This window comes from Danio aesculapii, chromosome 25 (genome assembly GCF_903798145.1).
Source record: "Danio aesculapii chromosome 25, fDanAes4.1, whole genome shotgun sequence".
Lineage (NCBI taxonomy): Eukaryota > Metazoa > Chordata > Actinopteri > Cypriniformes > Danionidae > Danio > Danio aesculapii.
Genome location: NC_079459.1, coordinates 17164839 through 17183250, shown reverse-complemented (window position 1 = coordinate 17183250; position 18412 = coordinate 17164839). Strand labels below are relative to the sequence as shown.

At 37.4% G+C, this 18412-nt stretch overlaps 1 protein-coding gene across 2 annotated transcripts in view; it reads left to right on the top strand.

The window, feature by feature from the left end:
* The window catches only part of map1ab (microtubule-associated protein 1Ab), a 79268-nt gene extending 62353 nt beyond the window's left edge, over nucleotides 1–16915 (top strand). For both annotated transcript variants that reach the window (XM_056451347.1, XM_056451348.1), the window contains 3 exons: nucleotides 29–10310; nucleotides 10645–10874; nucleotides 12490–16915. In XM_056451347.1, coding sequence (XP_056307322.1) covers nucleotides 29–10310; nucleotides 10645–10874; nucleotides 12490–12645 — 10668 coding nt within the window. In that variant the 3' untranslated portion in view covers nucleotides 12646–16915. The remainder of the gene's footprint in view (nucleotides 1–28; nucleotides 10311–10644; nucleotides 10875–12489) is intronic.
* Nucleotides 16916–18412: the final 1497 nt, after the last annotated feature.

Below are 18412 nucleotides of genomic sequence, written 5' to 3'. Positions count from 1 at the left end.
TAATTTTAGACTTGTTTTCATCATATAGGTCAGCCATTTGCTGGGTAAAGCCAGCTCTGGACAGCGGGCATCACTGACTGTGTCTTGCCGTAGTGACGCAGGCTGGAGCTCTCTGGGGCAACAGCAACGCATTAGGGAGTTGCTGAATTATACGCTAAATCCAGAGCCCATACTCCCTAAGATGGAGGGGGTTACTGAGTTTACTGAATACATATCTGAGACTGTGGATGTACCATCCCCATTTGACCTTCTTGAGCCTCCAACCTCTGGAGGATTCCTGAAGCTCTCAAAGCCTTGCTGCTACATCTTTCCCGGTGGACGGGGGGATTCTGCGCTTTTTGCTGTCAATGGTTTCAACATTTTGATTGATGGTGGCTCTGACAGAAGGTCATGCTTCTGGAAGCTTGTCAGACATTTAGATCGTATTGATTCTGTCCTTCTTACCCATATTGGTGCTGATAATCTTCCTGGGATCAATGGACTTCTTCAAAGGAAGGTTGCAGAGCAGGAGGAGGAGCAGTCTCAAGGCTCAACTACCTACAGTGATTGGATGAAAAATCTGATATCACCAGAGCTTGGAGTAGTGTTCTTCAATGTACCTGAAAAGCTTCGGACATCAGAATCAAATTTAAAAGTCAAGCGAAGTATTGAGGAAGCATCTCTAACTTTGCAATACCTCAACAAGTTGGGAATAAAACCTGAGCCTCTTTTTCGAGTGGTTAGTAATACCATCGAGCCCATCACTCTTTTCCACAAGATGGGTGTGGGAAGGTTAGACATGTTTGTCCTGAACCCTGTGAAGGACAGTAAGGAAATGCAGTTCCTCATGCAAAAGTGGGCAGGTAACAGCAAGGCCAAGACAGGAATAATTCTTCCCAATGGAAAAGAAGGAGAAATATCTGTACCATATTTGACGTCTATTACTGCTCTCGTTGTATGGCTCCCTGCCAGTCCCACAGAGAAAATCGTAAGGGTTTTATTTCCTGGAAATGCACCACAAAACAAAATACTTGAAGGGCTTGAAAAGTTAAAGCACCTTGATTTCTTACGGTATCCAGTAGCCACACAAAAAGACATAAATTCTGGTGTTTCACCTTCAGCAGTAAAACAAACAAAACTAAAGCAAAGGACTGACAGCAAAGAAAGTCTAAAGTCATCTCCCAAGACTCACACACCAGCCAAGCCTTCTAAGAAAGAAACAGACGAGCATGAGGATGTATCTGTAGTCGAAACAAAGAGTGACTCTGTCAAAGAGAACAAGGTTGAGAAAAAAGAAGAAAAGAAACACACCAAGTCATTGAAACCAAAATCAGAAGTCACAGAAAAGAAAAAGTTATTGAAGGAAAAACCATTAAAAAAACACCCGAAGGAAAGATTGTCTAAAATGGATGAAAAGAAAGACAAAGAAAAAAGGGAAATCAAGAAAGAAAAACGTGAAATTAAAAAAGATGATACAGTGAAAAAAGATGATAAAAAAATTAAAGCCAAGGACAGTTCTAAACCTGAATTGAGGAAAATAACTAAACCTGAACTGAAACCTTTCACTCCAGAGGTCAGGAAGACCCTCCATAAGGCCAAAACCCAAGGGAAACCCAAATCAATAAAGAAAAAACCTACAACTGCCAAGGCAGAGAGTGCAGAGATTACAGCAGAACCTGTGGCAGAAAAGACTGAACTTGAGAAGCAGGTGAATGGGACTGTAGAAGCCATATCTGCTCCGGAAGATTTAACAAAAGACTTTAATAAAATTAAACCCACTGAAGTGACATATCACTCAGAATCCCCCAAAAGTGACCTTACTGTCTCTGAATTACCAGCTGAAAAAGATGTTGAACCCTCAAACTCTGCAGAGGACATAGTTGTAGATACCGATATAGAGGAACAGAAAACTAAAGCGGAAGAAGTAGCTACATCAGCAGAAATTCAAGAAGTGTCATCAGCTGATGTGAAAGAACAAGATGAACCCCAAACTTCAGAAATAGAGAAATTTGAGGATGAGGGTGCTGCAATTGAAGATGAAGATGAGGAGGAGATTGATATACAGCCTGTTAAGAAAAAGACTGACGATGAGGAGGAGGAAGATATGGGAATTGGAGATGAAGAAGATGAAGGGCCAGCAAAAGAAACGAAAGACTTGGAGGGAGTGGACAGAAAACATGAAGTTGAGGAAATGGAGAAGCAAAAAAAAGTAGAGGAAAGAAGGACTGAAACTGAAGACGAGCAGTTTGAAGAAGAGGACGTGATCGAAAAAGCTGAGCTAGAGGAGGCTGAAGATTTAGATGCCATTGCAGATGAAGAAATTAAAGAGCTCTCTCCTGAGAAAGTCAAAGACGAAGAGGATGCATACTTGTCAAATGTTGGAGGTGTCACAGCTGGCATTACCTCTACAGCGCAAGGAGCTGCTGCAGCAGAAAACTTATCATACATCCAGGATGAAACCATCCCAGGTTACTCTGAGACTGAGCAGACCATCTCAGATGAGGAGATCCATGAAGAAGCAGAGGACAGGATACCACACCTTCAGTATGAGGTTGGAAGCTATGATGTCTCTGTCCCAGACCAACCAGGCTCATTTGATGCTATGCATGGAATGAGAGAAATGCAAGCTGCTGCAATGGGCAATGGATCCAGCAAAGTATTGATGGGTGCACAGGAACCAGCGATTTCTATCTACACCAGCATTCTTGCAGCTCCATTAGCTGAAGAAGAACATGTTTCTTCTGCGACATCCATAACAGAGTATGACAAACTGTCTTCTCTACCCACTTCCATTGCAGAAGATCAGTCAGTGGCATCAGTTACAGCACCTCAGACTGAAGACACAGGAAAAAGCTCCCTGGTCTTGGACACTGTTCAACCAATTACACAGACTGAGGCAACCCAAGGAAAAGACTACTTACATTCAGCTGGAACCATCTCACCAACATCCTCCTTAGAGGAAGACAAGTGCTTCAAGTCCTCTCCCTCTGATGAATCACCTCCACTTCCCTTAGAAGGCAAAACTGAGGGAATTGAGATGGCTGCCCATTACGATGATGAAGAGGAGGACGAATATGATCAAACGCCAAATGTTGACATTTCACTTGAAAAGTTACAAGAAGGATATGCCTCACCAGATAAACTTGAACACAAGGACAAAGAAATTGATAAACCCAAAAGTCCTGTGCCTTTAGTTCCTGATATGTCAACTTTTGAAAAATCCTCAACTCCTGAGACAGAGAAGGCATCGGTAACATCCCCTAAGGAGGATATGTCTTTCAGAGAACAAACAATTCTCTCTTCCCCATCTCACAGTGTTTCTAAGCTTCCTGTTTCTGAAGCTAGTGTTTATCCAGAGGTAGAAGACCGGTGCATTAGCCCTGATGACAGCACTGTAAAAATGGCATCTCCTACACATTCTGGACCACCTAGTGCTTCTCACTCACCCCTAAGAATGTCACCGGTGGAAGGAAAGGATAAAGTGCTCCTTAAAGACTCTCATCAAGAACAAGGATTGACATTTAGTCCTACTGAATTTAAATTTGAAAAGGAAAGTGAAAAACAAAAATCTGACATTTTAGATGAGAAGGAAAAACTTCAAGCAGAGAAAGAAGAAAAAAAGATTATTCAGAAAGCAGTCACTGCACCATCCCCACTTGTTGATGACTTCTTGGCTAAAAAGGAAAGTGAGTCAGTTCCACCACCAAAAGATGTAAGTGATACAAAGGTAATGCCTGATCCAAGTGTTGAAAAGAAGGTTGAAGTTGAAGAAGACTTTAAAGAGGCAGAGGATAAAGATAGCAAGTTATCAGATGATTATGACGTTACAGAAACTTGTGATTTAAAACTGTCTACAGAGAAAGAGAAAAAGGAGCAAGGGGGGGAAAAGGAGGGCGAGGGTGATGCTGAAGAGAAGTATAATGACAAAGACCAGTTCTTAAAATATGCAGAGGTTACAGATAAAGGTGATGGGAAATCAGAACTGGAGAAAGCTACACAGCCCTCTAAAGAGGATTTTGATAAGAAAAACGCAAATGAAGAATTTCAAGATAAAAGTCATCCGGCAGTATTGGAAGGACTGGAGATAGAGAAACAGGTGAAACAAGTAGAAGAAATTCAGCCAGAGAAACCTGAAATATCTTCTAAATTAGACAAGGAATTCAAGGAAAAAGATGTGACTGTTGCATCTTGTCAGTCCTTAGAAAGCCCAGACATCAAAGCAGAAACATCAACATCTCCTGAATCAACAAAAATAGATACAGAGACGCATGGCACTATAGAGACAGACATAAAAACTAAACCTGAGAAAACTTCAGAGCAGAAATCCAAGTCAATTGATACTACGACTGAACAGGTGGCTTTGACGGAAACCGCTTCTTCTGTTAGTATAGCCCAGTTTACAGAAGACACAGATGGCCTGAAATTTCAAACACAACAACTAAGTGAAAAAACAGATGTTACCTTGAAAGAAGAAAAGGCGGAAAGTAAAAGTGTGACTGGCCTCACATATGAGAATATCACTACAGCTGCCAAAAAACATGATGAATCTTGGAATAAAAATGTGGAGGAAGTAAAATCTTTGACACAAGAGCAATTTTCCCCTTTAAAAACAGATGTTCAATCTACAGAGATGCATGTAGATATGTCCATTATAGAGAAAGACATCTCCTCTAAGGATGATGAAGAATTTAAATTGAAGTCAACACAAGAGATGGAAGCACATATATTAGGGGAAATTGCTGAGACTAAAATGACTAGTGAAAAGGATGAGGTCTTGGAGCAGAAGCTAATGGAAGAAACCCAAAATACACAACAATTACAAAAAGCAGACATATCATCCAAAGCAGAGCCTCAAATGTCACATTCTGCAGTCGTAGAGGACACAGACGATAGACACCAAGCTAGCCAAGATATAGAGAAAAGTGTAGAAGACATTAAATGCAAAACAGAAATATCCATTTCAGAAAAATTAGACTTCCCACCAACAGTAGACCAAGAATCTAAAGCAGAAAAAGCAGAATTGAGCCAAGATCAAGTCTCACTGCTTGAATCTGAAAAATTTAATTTATCTGCTGAGGGAGATCAAGAATGCAAAGAGGCTGTGAAAATACCTAGCAAACCGGATGAAGAATGTATAGAATGTCAGATTTATGAAAAGAAGGATGAGCTTAGTATCTCAAAATCTGTTTTTGAATCTGAAGTACAAAGTGAACTCTTGCCATTAACATCAGACAAAGAAGGTTTGCATACTAAAGAAGATGTAAGTCCCAAAGCCACATTTGTCAAATCTGAACAATCAGCAGAGTTTGAAGAAATATCCTCAAAACCATATGAATCTAAATATAAATGTGTGGAAGAAACTCAACTTCAGGTATCTAAAGATCAATCAGTTCCTGAGAGTTCAATTACAGCTGCTAAGAAGGACAAACTGTATGAAGAAAAACAAACTGAAGAGACTGTAACAAAAGCACCTCAGTCAAGTATGGAGACAGATGTACCACCTGACACGAAACAAGAATTTGAGGCCACATCTGTGGAAGACAAAAAGACAGAACTGATTTTATCAGAATCAAAAACTGTGGATTCAAAAGCAGAACATGATACTCTAGAGGTAGAGATGAAAGGTGAACTTACCACTGTAGAAGGTAAAACAACTGAATCAAAAGTTAGCAAAGAGACCGAAGAAAAAATATTAACAGAAGATGCATCAAAATTAATGTTAGATGAACCAGACACCAAAATGGACTTGGGAGCTAAAGAGAAATCCCTTGTAGAATATTCCGAACAAATGAGTGAGACCTCAGATCTAGGCTGTAAAGAAAAAGAACATAAAGAAGACATTAATATTGACACATCATCACAAGAAACAGATACTTTCCAATCATCAGATATTGGATTCAAATTAAATTTAGATTATAAAGAAAAATTCATTGAAGAAACCCCCTCAACTGTAGGCAAAACTAAAGACGGCAAGTCAACCTTTGAAACTACATTTCCCACCAAATTTTCAGATGAAGATGAAAGTACTGAGGAGGATGAAGGAGATGCTGTTTGTATGGGAGGGGCTGGTTCAAGACCATTATCAGTGGAACCTTGGAAGTTAGAAGAACCAAAGGAAAACATTTCTGCACAACCATCAGAACCAACCATCAGTATACAAAAGGAAGAAATTATTGCCCATTCAGAAGAGTTGACTAAAGATTGCAGTGAAAAATCAACTGAACCAGAGAAGTGTAAGGTTGATGCCACATCAAATGCACCTTCTACTGAAGATACAAGTAGTAAAGCTGTCTCAGAGATTCTAACTGAGACTAAACCAACAAGTATTACACTGCCCTGCTCTGACAGTCAGGCAAGTGGTGAGGATGGCCAACATGAAACGTTAGGTTCAAAAGGAGCTGCAAAACCTGAGAAGGAGGCTGAGAGGGAAAGGGAGGGAGAAAGAGAGGTTGCCTCTCCAGGGTTAGAGTCACATTCTGATTTTCAAAAGTCTGACAGTGCTGATGAGAAATGTGCAGAGAAGGCTGATAGTGAGAGAATGAAATCTGATGACAAGGTTACTTATGAAGTGGAAAAAGAAAGCTATGAGGCTTCTAAATATGAGCCTTATGAAAAACCAATTTTAAAAGACAGTGACAAAGAAAGAAAGGAAGAAGACCAGTACCCAGGTATGGATAGAGATTTAAATTACATTCGAAAAACAAGTCAGGCAATGGAGCTTGGAGCTACTTGTTCAGTAGAGGAACAAAGTGACGATGAGCCTGTGTCTTTTAGCAAGGTTGATTACCAGACTTCACCAAGTATTTACAGCAGCCAAAGTGCCTACTCAGAACAAGACAACAAGGACCTATACCAAGAGGAAGAGTTAGTTAGAGAAGTGAGACCAGATACTTTTGTTGACAGCAGCAGTTCTACATATGACAGCAAAGATACTTTAGCAGCAGGTTCAAGCTTATGTGCCTCTAGTGATACTCAAGACAAATCAGAGAAATTGGAAAGAGAAGAGAAAGAGAAGGAGAAAGAGGACACACATTCTCCACCTCTATCAAAACTTGATGGAAGTCATGTTAAACTGTCAGATATAGAACCATGTACATCTGCTTCCAGCCTTTCAAAACCTGATATGCAAGACAGAGATCATAAAGTAGAAGAAACACTGGCAACACCTCATTTAGAAGACTTGGACAAAACCAAAACCCCTTTGACGCAAGCTTCCCCTCCCCAAGGGCTTCTCACATCATCCCAAGATCAAAGTGTTCAAAGTCTCACAACTTCATCAGCATCTGCCTATGATGAAAACCAAACAGGAAGTACAATCTCAGGTGAAGGTAAAGATAAAAACAATCTGGGTTCTGATGATAGCAAAGATGACCCATTTTCTTCTGGTCGGTACTCACCACCTGAAAAGGACTTGCTTCCTGCCAGGGTATCACCTGAAGATCCCTGCACAGCCACTCCGGGTTCTTCAGGGCAATCTGTAAAAGTTGATGACAATGTTCTTGCATTTAAGTGTACTGTCAAAACAGATTCAGTTTCCAGCAAGCCTTCTGTTGTGAGCACAGAGGGGGAGGAATGCTTGGTCAGAAGTCAAAAAATATTAGCAGAAGAAGAGGATGATTTTGAGGATGAAGAAGAGGAAGATGCAAGTGACTTGGATATTGAAAAGGGTGCTAGGGAGTTGTCTGAGAAAGAGTCTAAAGCAGTATTTGATACCACAAGTACATCAAAATCACCTGAAAGAAAAAAAGACTCAGTTGGTTCCTTAGCCTATGGAGGAACAGCAGAAGTTCTACAGACAGGGGAAATTGTTGGCTCATCCACAGAAAAAACAGAGTCCCTCACAACAAAGCTGTATTCAATACAAGGAGAGCACTATGAAGTTATTGACAAGGAGGTTGAAAAGTCCAAGAAAGGAGGTACTAGTTCAGTCCAATCTGAGACATCCAAACCCAGCGATGACAAACATGAACCACAGAAAACTGAGAAAAAGCCTGAAGTGTCTGAATCCCTAACTGCCACTCAAGCGCCCATGTCTGATGGAACTTACTCATCATCTTCATCTATTAGTTACTCTTCTTCAACATCTGCATCATATTCAACTGGCCAACATATAGGAGATGGGCTAGAACCACATATTAATGTTCCTAGTTTTCAACTAAGGTCAGATGGGGACACTGTATCATATGAGTACTCTTCCCTAAAAGAGGAAGAGTCACCCACTATGGATTTACCATGTTTAAAAAAGGACGAATACATGGAAGTCTCAGATCGAATGACACATGCTACGACAACAGCTGAATCAATATCCAGTCTTGCTAGGTTTTCTCCTCTTAGTCCTCTGGAGGAATCCAAATCATTTCTTCAAGATCAAACATCATCAGCAGAGGAAAAGTCAGAGGAAGATATGTCAAGCATTAAATCCGACAGAGATCATGTCTCTGATCCTAAGCATGTAGAACCACAGTCTTCAAAAATGCCAGAATCGGAAAGTTGTAAGCATGCAGCTCAAACAACTGAGGTGGCATCTACAACATCTATCAAGTTTGAGATTGCACCTTTGGAGAAAGCTGACTCTAAGGACAAACACTCACAAGAAAAATCCTCTGATGATGAGGCTGAGAATAACAAAAGCAATTTTGAGGAAGGAACACTGCCATGTAGAATTGAGTGTGACAGATCATCTTCATCTGAGCATCACACTGATGTAAATGTACTCTCAACCAAAACATTGTATTCATTTGAGCTGAAATGCAGCTCTGTACCAACAGAAATGGCAAGTTCTCAAAAGTTGCCAGTCATGGCATGTGAGACTGTAAGTACAAGCACACTAAGTGAACAAATCATGACGCAAGAATGGGAAGAAAAGTCTGAACAAATTAAAGACTTTCCTGAGAAAGTAGAAGAGAAATTTGACATGAAAGAAGAAAAGTTGAGCCAGGCTAAATGTGAAATAGTAGTAAAACAAAATGAAATAGAGGAAGAACAGATAAAACCTGAAAAGAAATGTGAAGTGAGGTCAGAAAAGATGGGAGAGATCCTAGATGGCAAGAAATCAGAGAACAAGAGTGAAAGTGAAGGGAAACCCAAAGAGTCAGAAGAAAAAGAGGAGGTAAAACAAACCAAAATCTTTGTAGAAAAGGAAAGCAAAGAAAAAGACAAAGAGAGTAAAAAGCAAATGGAAGAAATGATAACGGAAAAATATAGCAAAAAAACAGATGTACCTGAGTCTAGCCAGCATATTGCAATTTCTTCCACAATAGAACATGAAGATATTGTATGTCTAAAGGCTCCACCTGGCTATGGGGAAGATGTTTATGAACATATAGACAGGGAAGAATCGGATGAAGAGAAGGAAGTGAAGTATGATTCTAAAGAACTTCCATCAAGTCCACCATCAGGAGCGCAGGCTTGTTACGCTGAAGTTTCCAAGAAAGCAGATGAGGGATTTACTCGACCTACTGACCTCAGTATGGAGGCCACGTCCTCTCATTCACCTTCACTTTTCAAACATCGTAAAGGAGATATTTCTCCATCCTTTATTAATCCAAGCCCACATGACCTGTCAAGTGAGGAGGGTGACGAAGATGGCAGAAGTGATCATTCAAGGGATGATGATGGTGATGAGCGTGAGCAGCACTCTGTCAAAAGGAGATCCCACAAGCAACAGCATCATCATCAGCAAAGTCATCACGAGGAAGGCAAAGAGGGATCGCACAGCATAATGGGTGTTACATCAACTGGGCACGGCATTATGTTAGCAGGAGAGGAAACTCCTCCTACATCATTGAGCGAGTCGCTTCCATCTCAATCTGATTCAGATGTTCCTCCAGAGACTGAGGAATGTCCATCAATTACAGCAGAAGGAAACCTTGACTCTGATGAAGATGCAGAACATCTTCCAGTGGACAAAATGTCTGCAGCTGGCGGTAGTGGAGGAAGCCATCATTCCTCATCCCCGAGGAGTCACGATCCCCCTCCCATCCCAATGAAAGACCCTCTTCCACATCCTCCACACCCTGATGTGTGCATGATTGACCCAGAAGCACTTCTTAATGGTCAGATACACACAGAAAGACCAGTCAAGAAAGACCTTAAAACAAACAGAGGTTTGAGGAAGACACTAGGAAAATCTGCTTCCCCAGCACGTAAAGGAGATGCAAAAACTAGGAGATCTACTACCCCTGTGAAACAGACATCCAAAGACTCCTCACCTCATACTCTTAAAAGAAAAGATTCAGAGAAGACATTTCGTATGACAAAAATGTCAGAGACAGAAGGATCCAGGGGAGACTCAGGAAGAGGGCTGGTCAATGGCGTTAAGAGTAATGCAGGTACAAATATTAGGGATAAGTTATCAGATAATATAGTGTTTATAGACTTATTATGCATATTTAATTGTGCATGTCACTTGCCTTTCCTGTCAAAGAACCCGTTTTATTTTAATTCATACTGTACATTTTCATAATTCCTAATTTTACTTGTAGTGCTGATTTTAGGTTCTTTTTAACTAAGTTATTTACCACTGCAATTTTGTTCTTTTAACTGTGAATAACAATAACAAACATACATATCAGAATAATAATATCTCACTGTACAGCATTGGCCTTGCACTAGATCACACTGTTGATATTAACCAATGTTAATTAACCAATGTTATTATTTTAGCTTCCAACCTGAAATCCAATGCTGGGACTCCACCAGGACCACCCATCTATGTCGACCTAGCTTACATTCCCAACCACTGCAGTGCTAAAAATGTTGATCAAGAGTTCTTCAAGCGAGTGCGAGCAGCATACTACGTTGTCAGTGGAAATGATCCAGGGAGTGGTGAACCCAGCCGTGCAGTTCTAGATGCACTCCTAGAAGGGAAAGCACAATGGGGAACTAATCTACAGGTACCACTTTACTTCATACTGAAACCGAATATCAGAGTTCATGAGTGCATCTCAATTATCAAGCTAGTTCCCAAGTTCATGAATCAGTATGTCATGTACATGAGTTTGCGCACTGGTCAGGGCAGTAAAAAAAGGACCCTGACTGACTACACTTTGGGAAATGTATGGTGACATGAGAATGTCATTGCTGTAAAGTATCAGTAGTATTTAGAATATCGGTTAAGGAAACATAGAGTGCATAAATGCTCACTGACATTTACAGTGCATGGTGGGACTTTTCAGGCAGCAAGCATTTCTGTGCACTAGAAGAATTTTACTATTAAGACACCCCTTAAAAATGACCCTGATCAGCCGATTGAGACACACCCCATGTCAATGGGAATAATCCCATAAAGCAATTGGGTTTGGGAACACAATATGATGCAAAGTAAAATGCAAAAAAATGACAAAAAAAACAATACTGCTAATAACATACAAATGCAAATTTTCATGAATGAACTGAAAAAGCCCCCAATGCAGATGAAGAAGGCATGGAGGCAGTGGTTTTTAGATTTATGAAGGAAATAATAATTTTTTGTAACACTTTAATCCTTTATTTTTTATATGTAAAGATATTCATGTACATCCTGCGTGTATTAAGTGTTTGAACCTGCATAGGTGGAAAACTAACGTGCTCTGCACTGGAATTTAGACTTCAGGTTTTACTTATTCAATGGCACAGTACTGTATGGTTTCTCAAAATTGCAAAAAGCCCTCAAATTGGCTTTACACACCTCCTTTATTGACCTTATTCTTCACTTATGAGCAGATGCAGCCATTTGAATCTTTTTGGCTCGAGACTCGTTTAATTCACTTCCATTCATTTTTTGATGTTAAAAACAGTTTGTTATGCTGCTTGATGTTACAAACTAATATTTTCCTATTAAATTATTCTGCTTTGTCTGTAGTGTTATGAACACACTTGTTTATAGTGCAAGTCGTTTGATCATTAATCAGTATTCTGACGTTTATTATTCCTAGTCTTTTCTTCCATAGGCATCTGAATCGGAAGTTTTAAAACCATTGCAAATACGAGCACACTTTCACATTGAAGAATAAGGTCAATAGACCGGCACACCCATGAGTTCACAAAGTGGCGCAAATGGATTTGCCATTTAAACAATGTGGTGCAAAACGTGAAAATTATGGTTGTGCTGGTCTGAAAATAGCAACAAATTGTGCCAAACACGTCTTGCACCTTATTGCGCTGGGAGTACGATAGGGCCCTTAGTGTCAGATAACTCCTCCATTTCTGAGTGGAGACTGCTGAGTGCATGAAGTGCATCAGTTGTGTAAGTACTCCATCCAGGTATTTAAAGTGTGTTTTTGGTGTAAATTCACTACTTACACTATTCTACAAATGAGAACAAATAGTGCATAAGTATGCAATTTGGGACGTACCTAGTGTAGTTTTTTTTCCATTAATTGATGAAAAAACATGGTGCATTTATATTTTAATAGTTGATTTGTCTCATATTTGAGGGTCCTTGAAATCCAATTGTTTGAAAGCCCGTCTGAAAGGTTTTGCATGCAAAAGTTAATTTATTGTTAATCTGCCAATCTTCTTCTCATTTAGGTCACTTTAATCCCTACACACGACACTGAGGTAACTCGGGACTGGTATCAGCAAACCCACGAGAAGCAGCAGGACCTGAATATAATGGTCTTGGCCAGCAGCAGCACAGTGGTCATGCAGGATGAATCTTTCCCAGCCTGCAAAATAGAATTTTGAATTGGTTTTCTATTTAGAGCTTGCCATTCATTCTTCATTCATTTCTAATCTTTTAGGTTTAGATGAGTTCGTCCACCCACAGCCTTCCATCCGCTGCCATTTATAGTTTGTATTCTAAATTCTAATCCTCAGAAATGCAACAAAATCCTAGTGCTGTCAAACGACATTATTATAAGCTTCGGTCCTGAATCTATTGTACATTTCTGATTGCATCTGCAAGGCTTTGGCATACAAATGAATGTTCACTAGCTAGCTTCTATGAAATAATGACATAATGTTTAACGTAGGCTGAAGTTGCAGTGCAAACTGAGTTTACTCGTATTCCTTATCATAACTTAAAGAGACCAAGACTTTATCCTGCCTGTAATTTGAATTGGAAGCACAAAAAAAGTACCCTTTGTAAATTGGTTCAAACATCATCTGATTTACGTTCCGCATCCTTTATCATTAATCACACCACATATAAACACAGTTGCCTGAGAAAACATACTCTAAAAGTAAGGTCGCAAGGCCTTGAAGCAAATAACTTTTCTGAGAACAGAAAGTTCACTGTCTTGTGAGCTACTATTACAGTGAGGCTAGACAGCCTCCTCATGAGATCACATACCAGCAGAAAGAGCGAAGAAAGAAATAGCTAATCCAAAGAGGATTTGTGCCAAATCTCAATTCTGTCAAACGGTGATTTACAAAACGAACCATAATCCAAGATTTGTGTCCTTTAGGTAGCAGGAGATGGATCATTCTCAAACATGCAATCCAGTCGTAGTTTTATCTCAATAATGTGATAGTAATGAAGATTGTACATGCATACACATGCTTTTAAGAGTAAGGCAAAGTAGAATGCGTTAATTACAAACTACTAGCTTACAGAAATGACCTGTCGTGGTTGACTATGATGAAGGCAAAAGGTTTTTTAGAAAGAATATGGTTGTGAATTTGATATTTGAATTTTTATTGGTACTTTAATTAAATGATCTGCCGTGAAGATCAACGTTTTTCAAAAGCAGACTTTTTTTGGGCCACCCCAAAAGTGTACCACCATTCCTATTGTATTTCATTGCCAATTACACTATGTTGCTTAAGTAATGTTATTTTGACAGTTTTCCATAATGTTATCAAAGTGTGGCTGAATTTAAATGTGGCAACTATATTCACTTTAAAAGTTTTATAGTTAATGCAAAGGATTCAGACTTGCGATGTCCTGAATGTTTTGTTTGTGTTTTGCTGATATACTTGATACTTTTCTTCCCAATATGAGATTTCCTGACCCACAAGCACTTTAGGTTTAACTTGTTTGAAAGGAAACTGGTGGTGAATCTACACTATATACAGTATTAAAATGTAGCAGTCGAGAGATTTGTTCTAGAGAGACAAAATCAAAAGAAATGAACAGGCTTCATGGTTGTTGTGAGAGCAGACAGTGAGGGTTACCCTCATGTGCCTTTTGCGTGTTGTTTGACAAAGAAAATGCTGAGTCATTACATAGATGTATTGTGTTGTATACAAATATACAACAACACATCTATTAACATATTCATTTTGAGTTATCTGGACTTAGAAATTCTTTATAGCCTTACTTCTTTAGGTTTACGATAATACAGTTGTAACCGACTGACAAGTTTGAGTATTATAATAACAGCAGGTGTTTGTAACATTATGTTGCACGAGTATGATTGCACTTTTCTGAAATGGAGTCGGCTTGGTACAGTAGATGTATCATGTAAATAATTACGTAATATTTTAATTTATATGACAAAGCAAATATAAAAATGTAAGTGACTGTCAGATGCACTTGTATTTTGGTCTAACGACACATTTCAAGTACTTTAGTTAGTTATATATGTTAATGCTTGTTGAGGTCAGTTATTGAGAAGAAATACTCTTAAAGTATGTTAAAATGAACATTTTAAAATCGACTTTAAATTCGGTTGCTAATATCAATTCACTAAATGGCATTTTATGTTTTTAGAGATATATTTTTAAAAATACTAATATATTAAAAATCTGAAGTTATTCCATTCACTAAAAGCTAACAGTTAGTGTTTTTGTTTGCATTGATGCAAGAAGAATAATGGCAGTTTGCCATTGGCAAAGAAAAAATGTGCATTTGCAGGGCCCTATGAGTTCCTCAATGTGGAAAACATGGTCAGAATCACAGAAAGCTGACATAAAGACGCAATTAGAATTCATCAAAGTTCTGTCCACCTAATCAAAACACAAAGTTGGTTAGTATAACGTTCTGTGAAGAACTACAGAAAATCATGGAGACAGAAACTCATGGGTCTTCATGACAACACCGAAAGAAAATAAAAAGAAATCTATGACTGTTGTACAGTAGAATTTACTTCTGAATGTAATCTTTTTTGAAATAATTTTTTGTTGCTTACTGCTTTACTGAAAAAAAGAATTTAATGAATAAGACCCTTAAGAAATCCTCTCTGGTCATAGAAAACAAGCAATTTTATCTAAACGGCAGGCTAGAACTTTTGCGTAAACCTTAGTGTCTGTACAGATTAATGAAATTGGTCCATAACTAGAGCATTTAAGGGGGTCTCTCCCTTTTTTAAAATCAGGGAGATAAGGGCAGTATTCTGTTCTCTGTGAAAACAATCTTTATCAATTGCAAATTTTAAGGAATTTAGAAAGAGTGGTCTTAGCAAGTCCTATATCACCAAATATAACTCTGGGGGTAGACCATGTAGGCCTGGGGCCTTACCTTTATTTATTGACTAAAAATGGGGGAAAAGGGTTTCATAGGGCCCTGCATTTAGAACTGGAGTAGACTCAATTTGAGATCTTTGAGTACACTATAAGCAGCATCTTCAACAGGCCTCATTGGTGAATGCACAATTGTCTTGTCCTTGCTTTCAAGACAACAGTGTTATCATCTGTCCTATTCCAAAATGAGTCTTGAAACACTCCATCCCTAAATCTAATCTTGACTTGTGTTTTATTGTAATAGTCAGTATTATTATTGCAGAATACTTCATATTGTGTTGTTTGAAAATAGCTTATTAAGTTCTCTCAACGTGACAGGGTCTTTGTGTACGTTTACTAGAAAGCACAGGTTACCAAGATCAAAGAAATGACTTATAGGGCCTCAAAAAGGCAGTAGCCTTGACAATTAAACTATTTATTGGTTAATTATAGATACAAATATTGAAAATAAAACCCACACTGAGACCTTTTTTCTTTCTTTTTTGCTTGAAGGATTATGTTTAATGGGCTGAATATGTACTGTACGTTATATGGTCTGGATATATTTTCATATTTGAAAACTTTTAATTTCAAATACCTGGCCTTAGTAACAAGTACTATATGGTCTTGTTAATTAGCTGTGATTTCTTTACACAAAACGAGGTTTGTGTTAAAGATGAATGCACTAACTTTAAATAATACTTTTGAATGTAAAAGTTGCTTTGCTGGATGCTGCTTGAACAAAACAAAGAACTAGCAAAATATGCACATGGAACAGTGAACCTCAGACAATGGGTCACCGAGAGAGCAGTGGCTAGAACCGTGAGTGACTCATGACGAAATATTGCTGATTTTAGTACACATAACTCTCTTAAGAAAATAACATGTTGGCTTGCAGAGGGCTGTTTCACAACTACCACACTGAAAACTCAATATACTACAGACTTTCCTCTTATACGATGACTTGAAATGCCAAAATGGATCGAAACAAATGGCGTAACCTGTACATATAAATCAAAATAGATGACGTGGTCATTTCTGTGAAACGCTTTCTTTTAAGGGAGCTCTATGGACATTGTTATTCTAATTTCTTAAAGGTAAAAAAAAAGACTGCAAAGTACCTCTATGAACCTCTATTAGTTCAGATTGCATCATCCTCATAATCATCATGTGATGGATTCATTTGGCCATTCGTCATGCATACTCATCCATCTTTGCATGTGACCTTATTAGTTATACTCCTGAATGTAATCGTTTAATAATCAGAATTAAAACAGACAAAAAATAATAATAATGCTATTTTAAGAAGATATCTTTGAAGCTAATTGTCTTATGGTACTAAAATATGCATATATTATTGGGCTTGGCTTCTGTTTGCCCTAAGATGTTGTCGAGAAGATGCTGTGATATTTCCTTGTTTTTTGGCGCTGTATGAATCTTAGTTCTCTTCTTCTTTAGTGCAATATTCAACATTCTGTCTTTAAAAGCTCAATGCAAAAGTAGATTTCTGCTGATTTACTGTAAAAGGGAACCATCCTGGTGATCATCAATAAAAACATCAAAATTTGGAAAAGTCTTTCAGTGTGCTTCTTTATATTGCTGTATTTTATTATTTTAGTTGGTTGTTCTTAAATTGTTATTGATATTTCATACCGTCTGCCAAAATACATAAAAATATATTACAATTACTTGGCTGATTAAAAGCTCTACAAACTAGCTTGATTAGAAATAGTGAATTCATTGTGACTTTCTGAAAGACTTTGGTTTTCAGCAAATTAATATTTTATCCACTGACGAGAGCAACATTTGATTTGGACTTAGACTTCCCAGAAGGACTTTAATGTACCACAACCCTGCTGAAAAATCCAGCTTAAACCAGCCTAGGCTGGTTGGCTGGTTTTAGCTGGTTGACCAGCCTGGTTTTAGAGGGGTTTTGGCCATTTCCAGGCTGGTTTCCAGCCATTTCCAGCCTGGTCTTAGCTGGTCAGGCTGGAAAATATCCAGCTAAAACCAGCTTGACCAGCCTGGTTTAAGCTGGACATAGTTGGTTTTGGCTGGGCTCCCAGCCTGGCTAGGTGGTCAAGCTGGTTTTAGCTGGTCATTTTCCAGCCTGACCAGCTAAGACCAGCCTGGAAATGGCCAAAACCCCTCTAAAACCAGGCTGGTCAACCAGCTAAAACCAGCCAACCAGCCTAGGCTGGTTTAAGCTGTTTTTTTCAGTAGGGAAATTATATTTGTAGCTGTTTTCATCCAAAGTTATATATATATATATATATATATATATATATATATATATATATATATATATATATATATACATATATATATATATATATATACATATATATATATATATACATATATATATATATACATATATATATATATACATATATATATATATATACATATATATATATATATATACATATATATATATATATACATATATATATATATATATATATATACATATATATATATATATACATATATATATATATATACATATATATATATATACATATATATATATATATACATATATATATATATATATATATATATATATATATATATACATACATATATATATATATATATATATATATATATATATATATATATATATATACATACATATATATATATATATATATATATATATATATATATATATATATACATATATATATATATATATATATATATATATATATATACATACATATATATATATATATATATATATATATATATATATATATATATATATATATACATACATACATATATATATATATATATATATATATATATATATATATATATATATATATATATATATATATATATATATATATATATATATATATATATATATATATACATATATACATACATACATACATACATACATACATACATACATACATACATACATACATACATACATACATACATACATATATATGTACAAAACTAAAAACATTGACTTCCATAAGAAAAACAAATACTATGGGAAAGGTTTTCAGCATTTTCAAAATATCTTCTTTGTGTTTAACAGAGA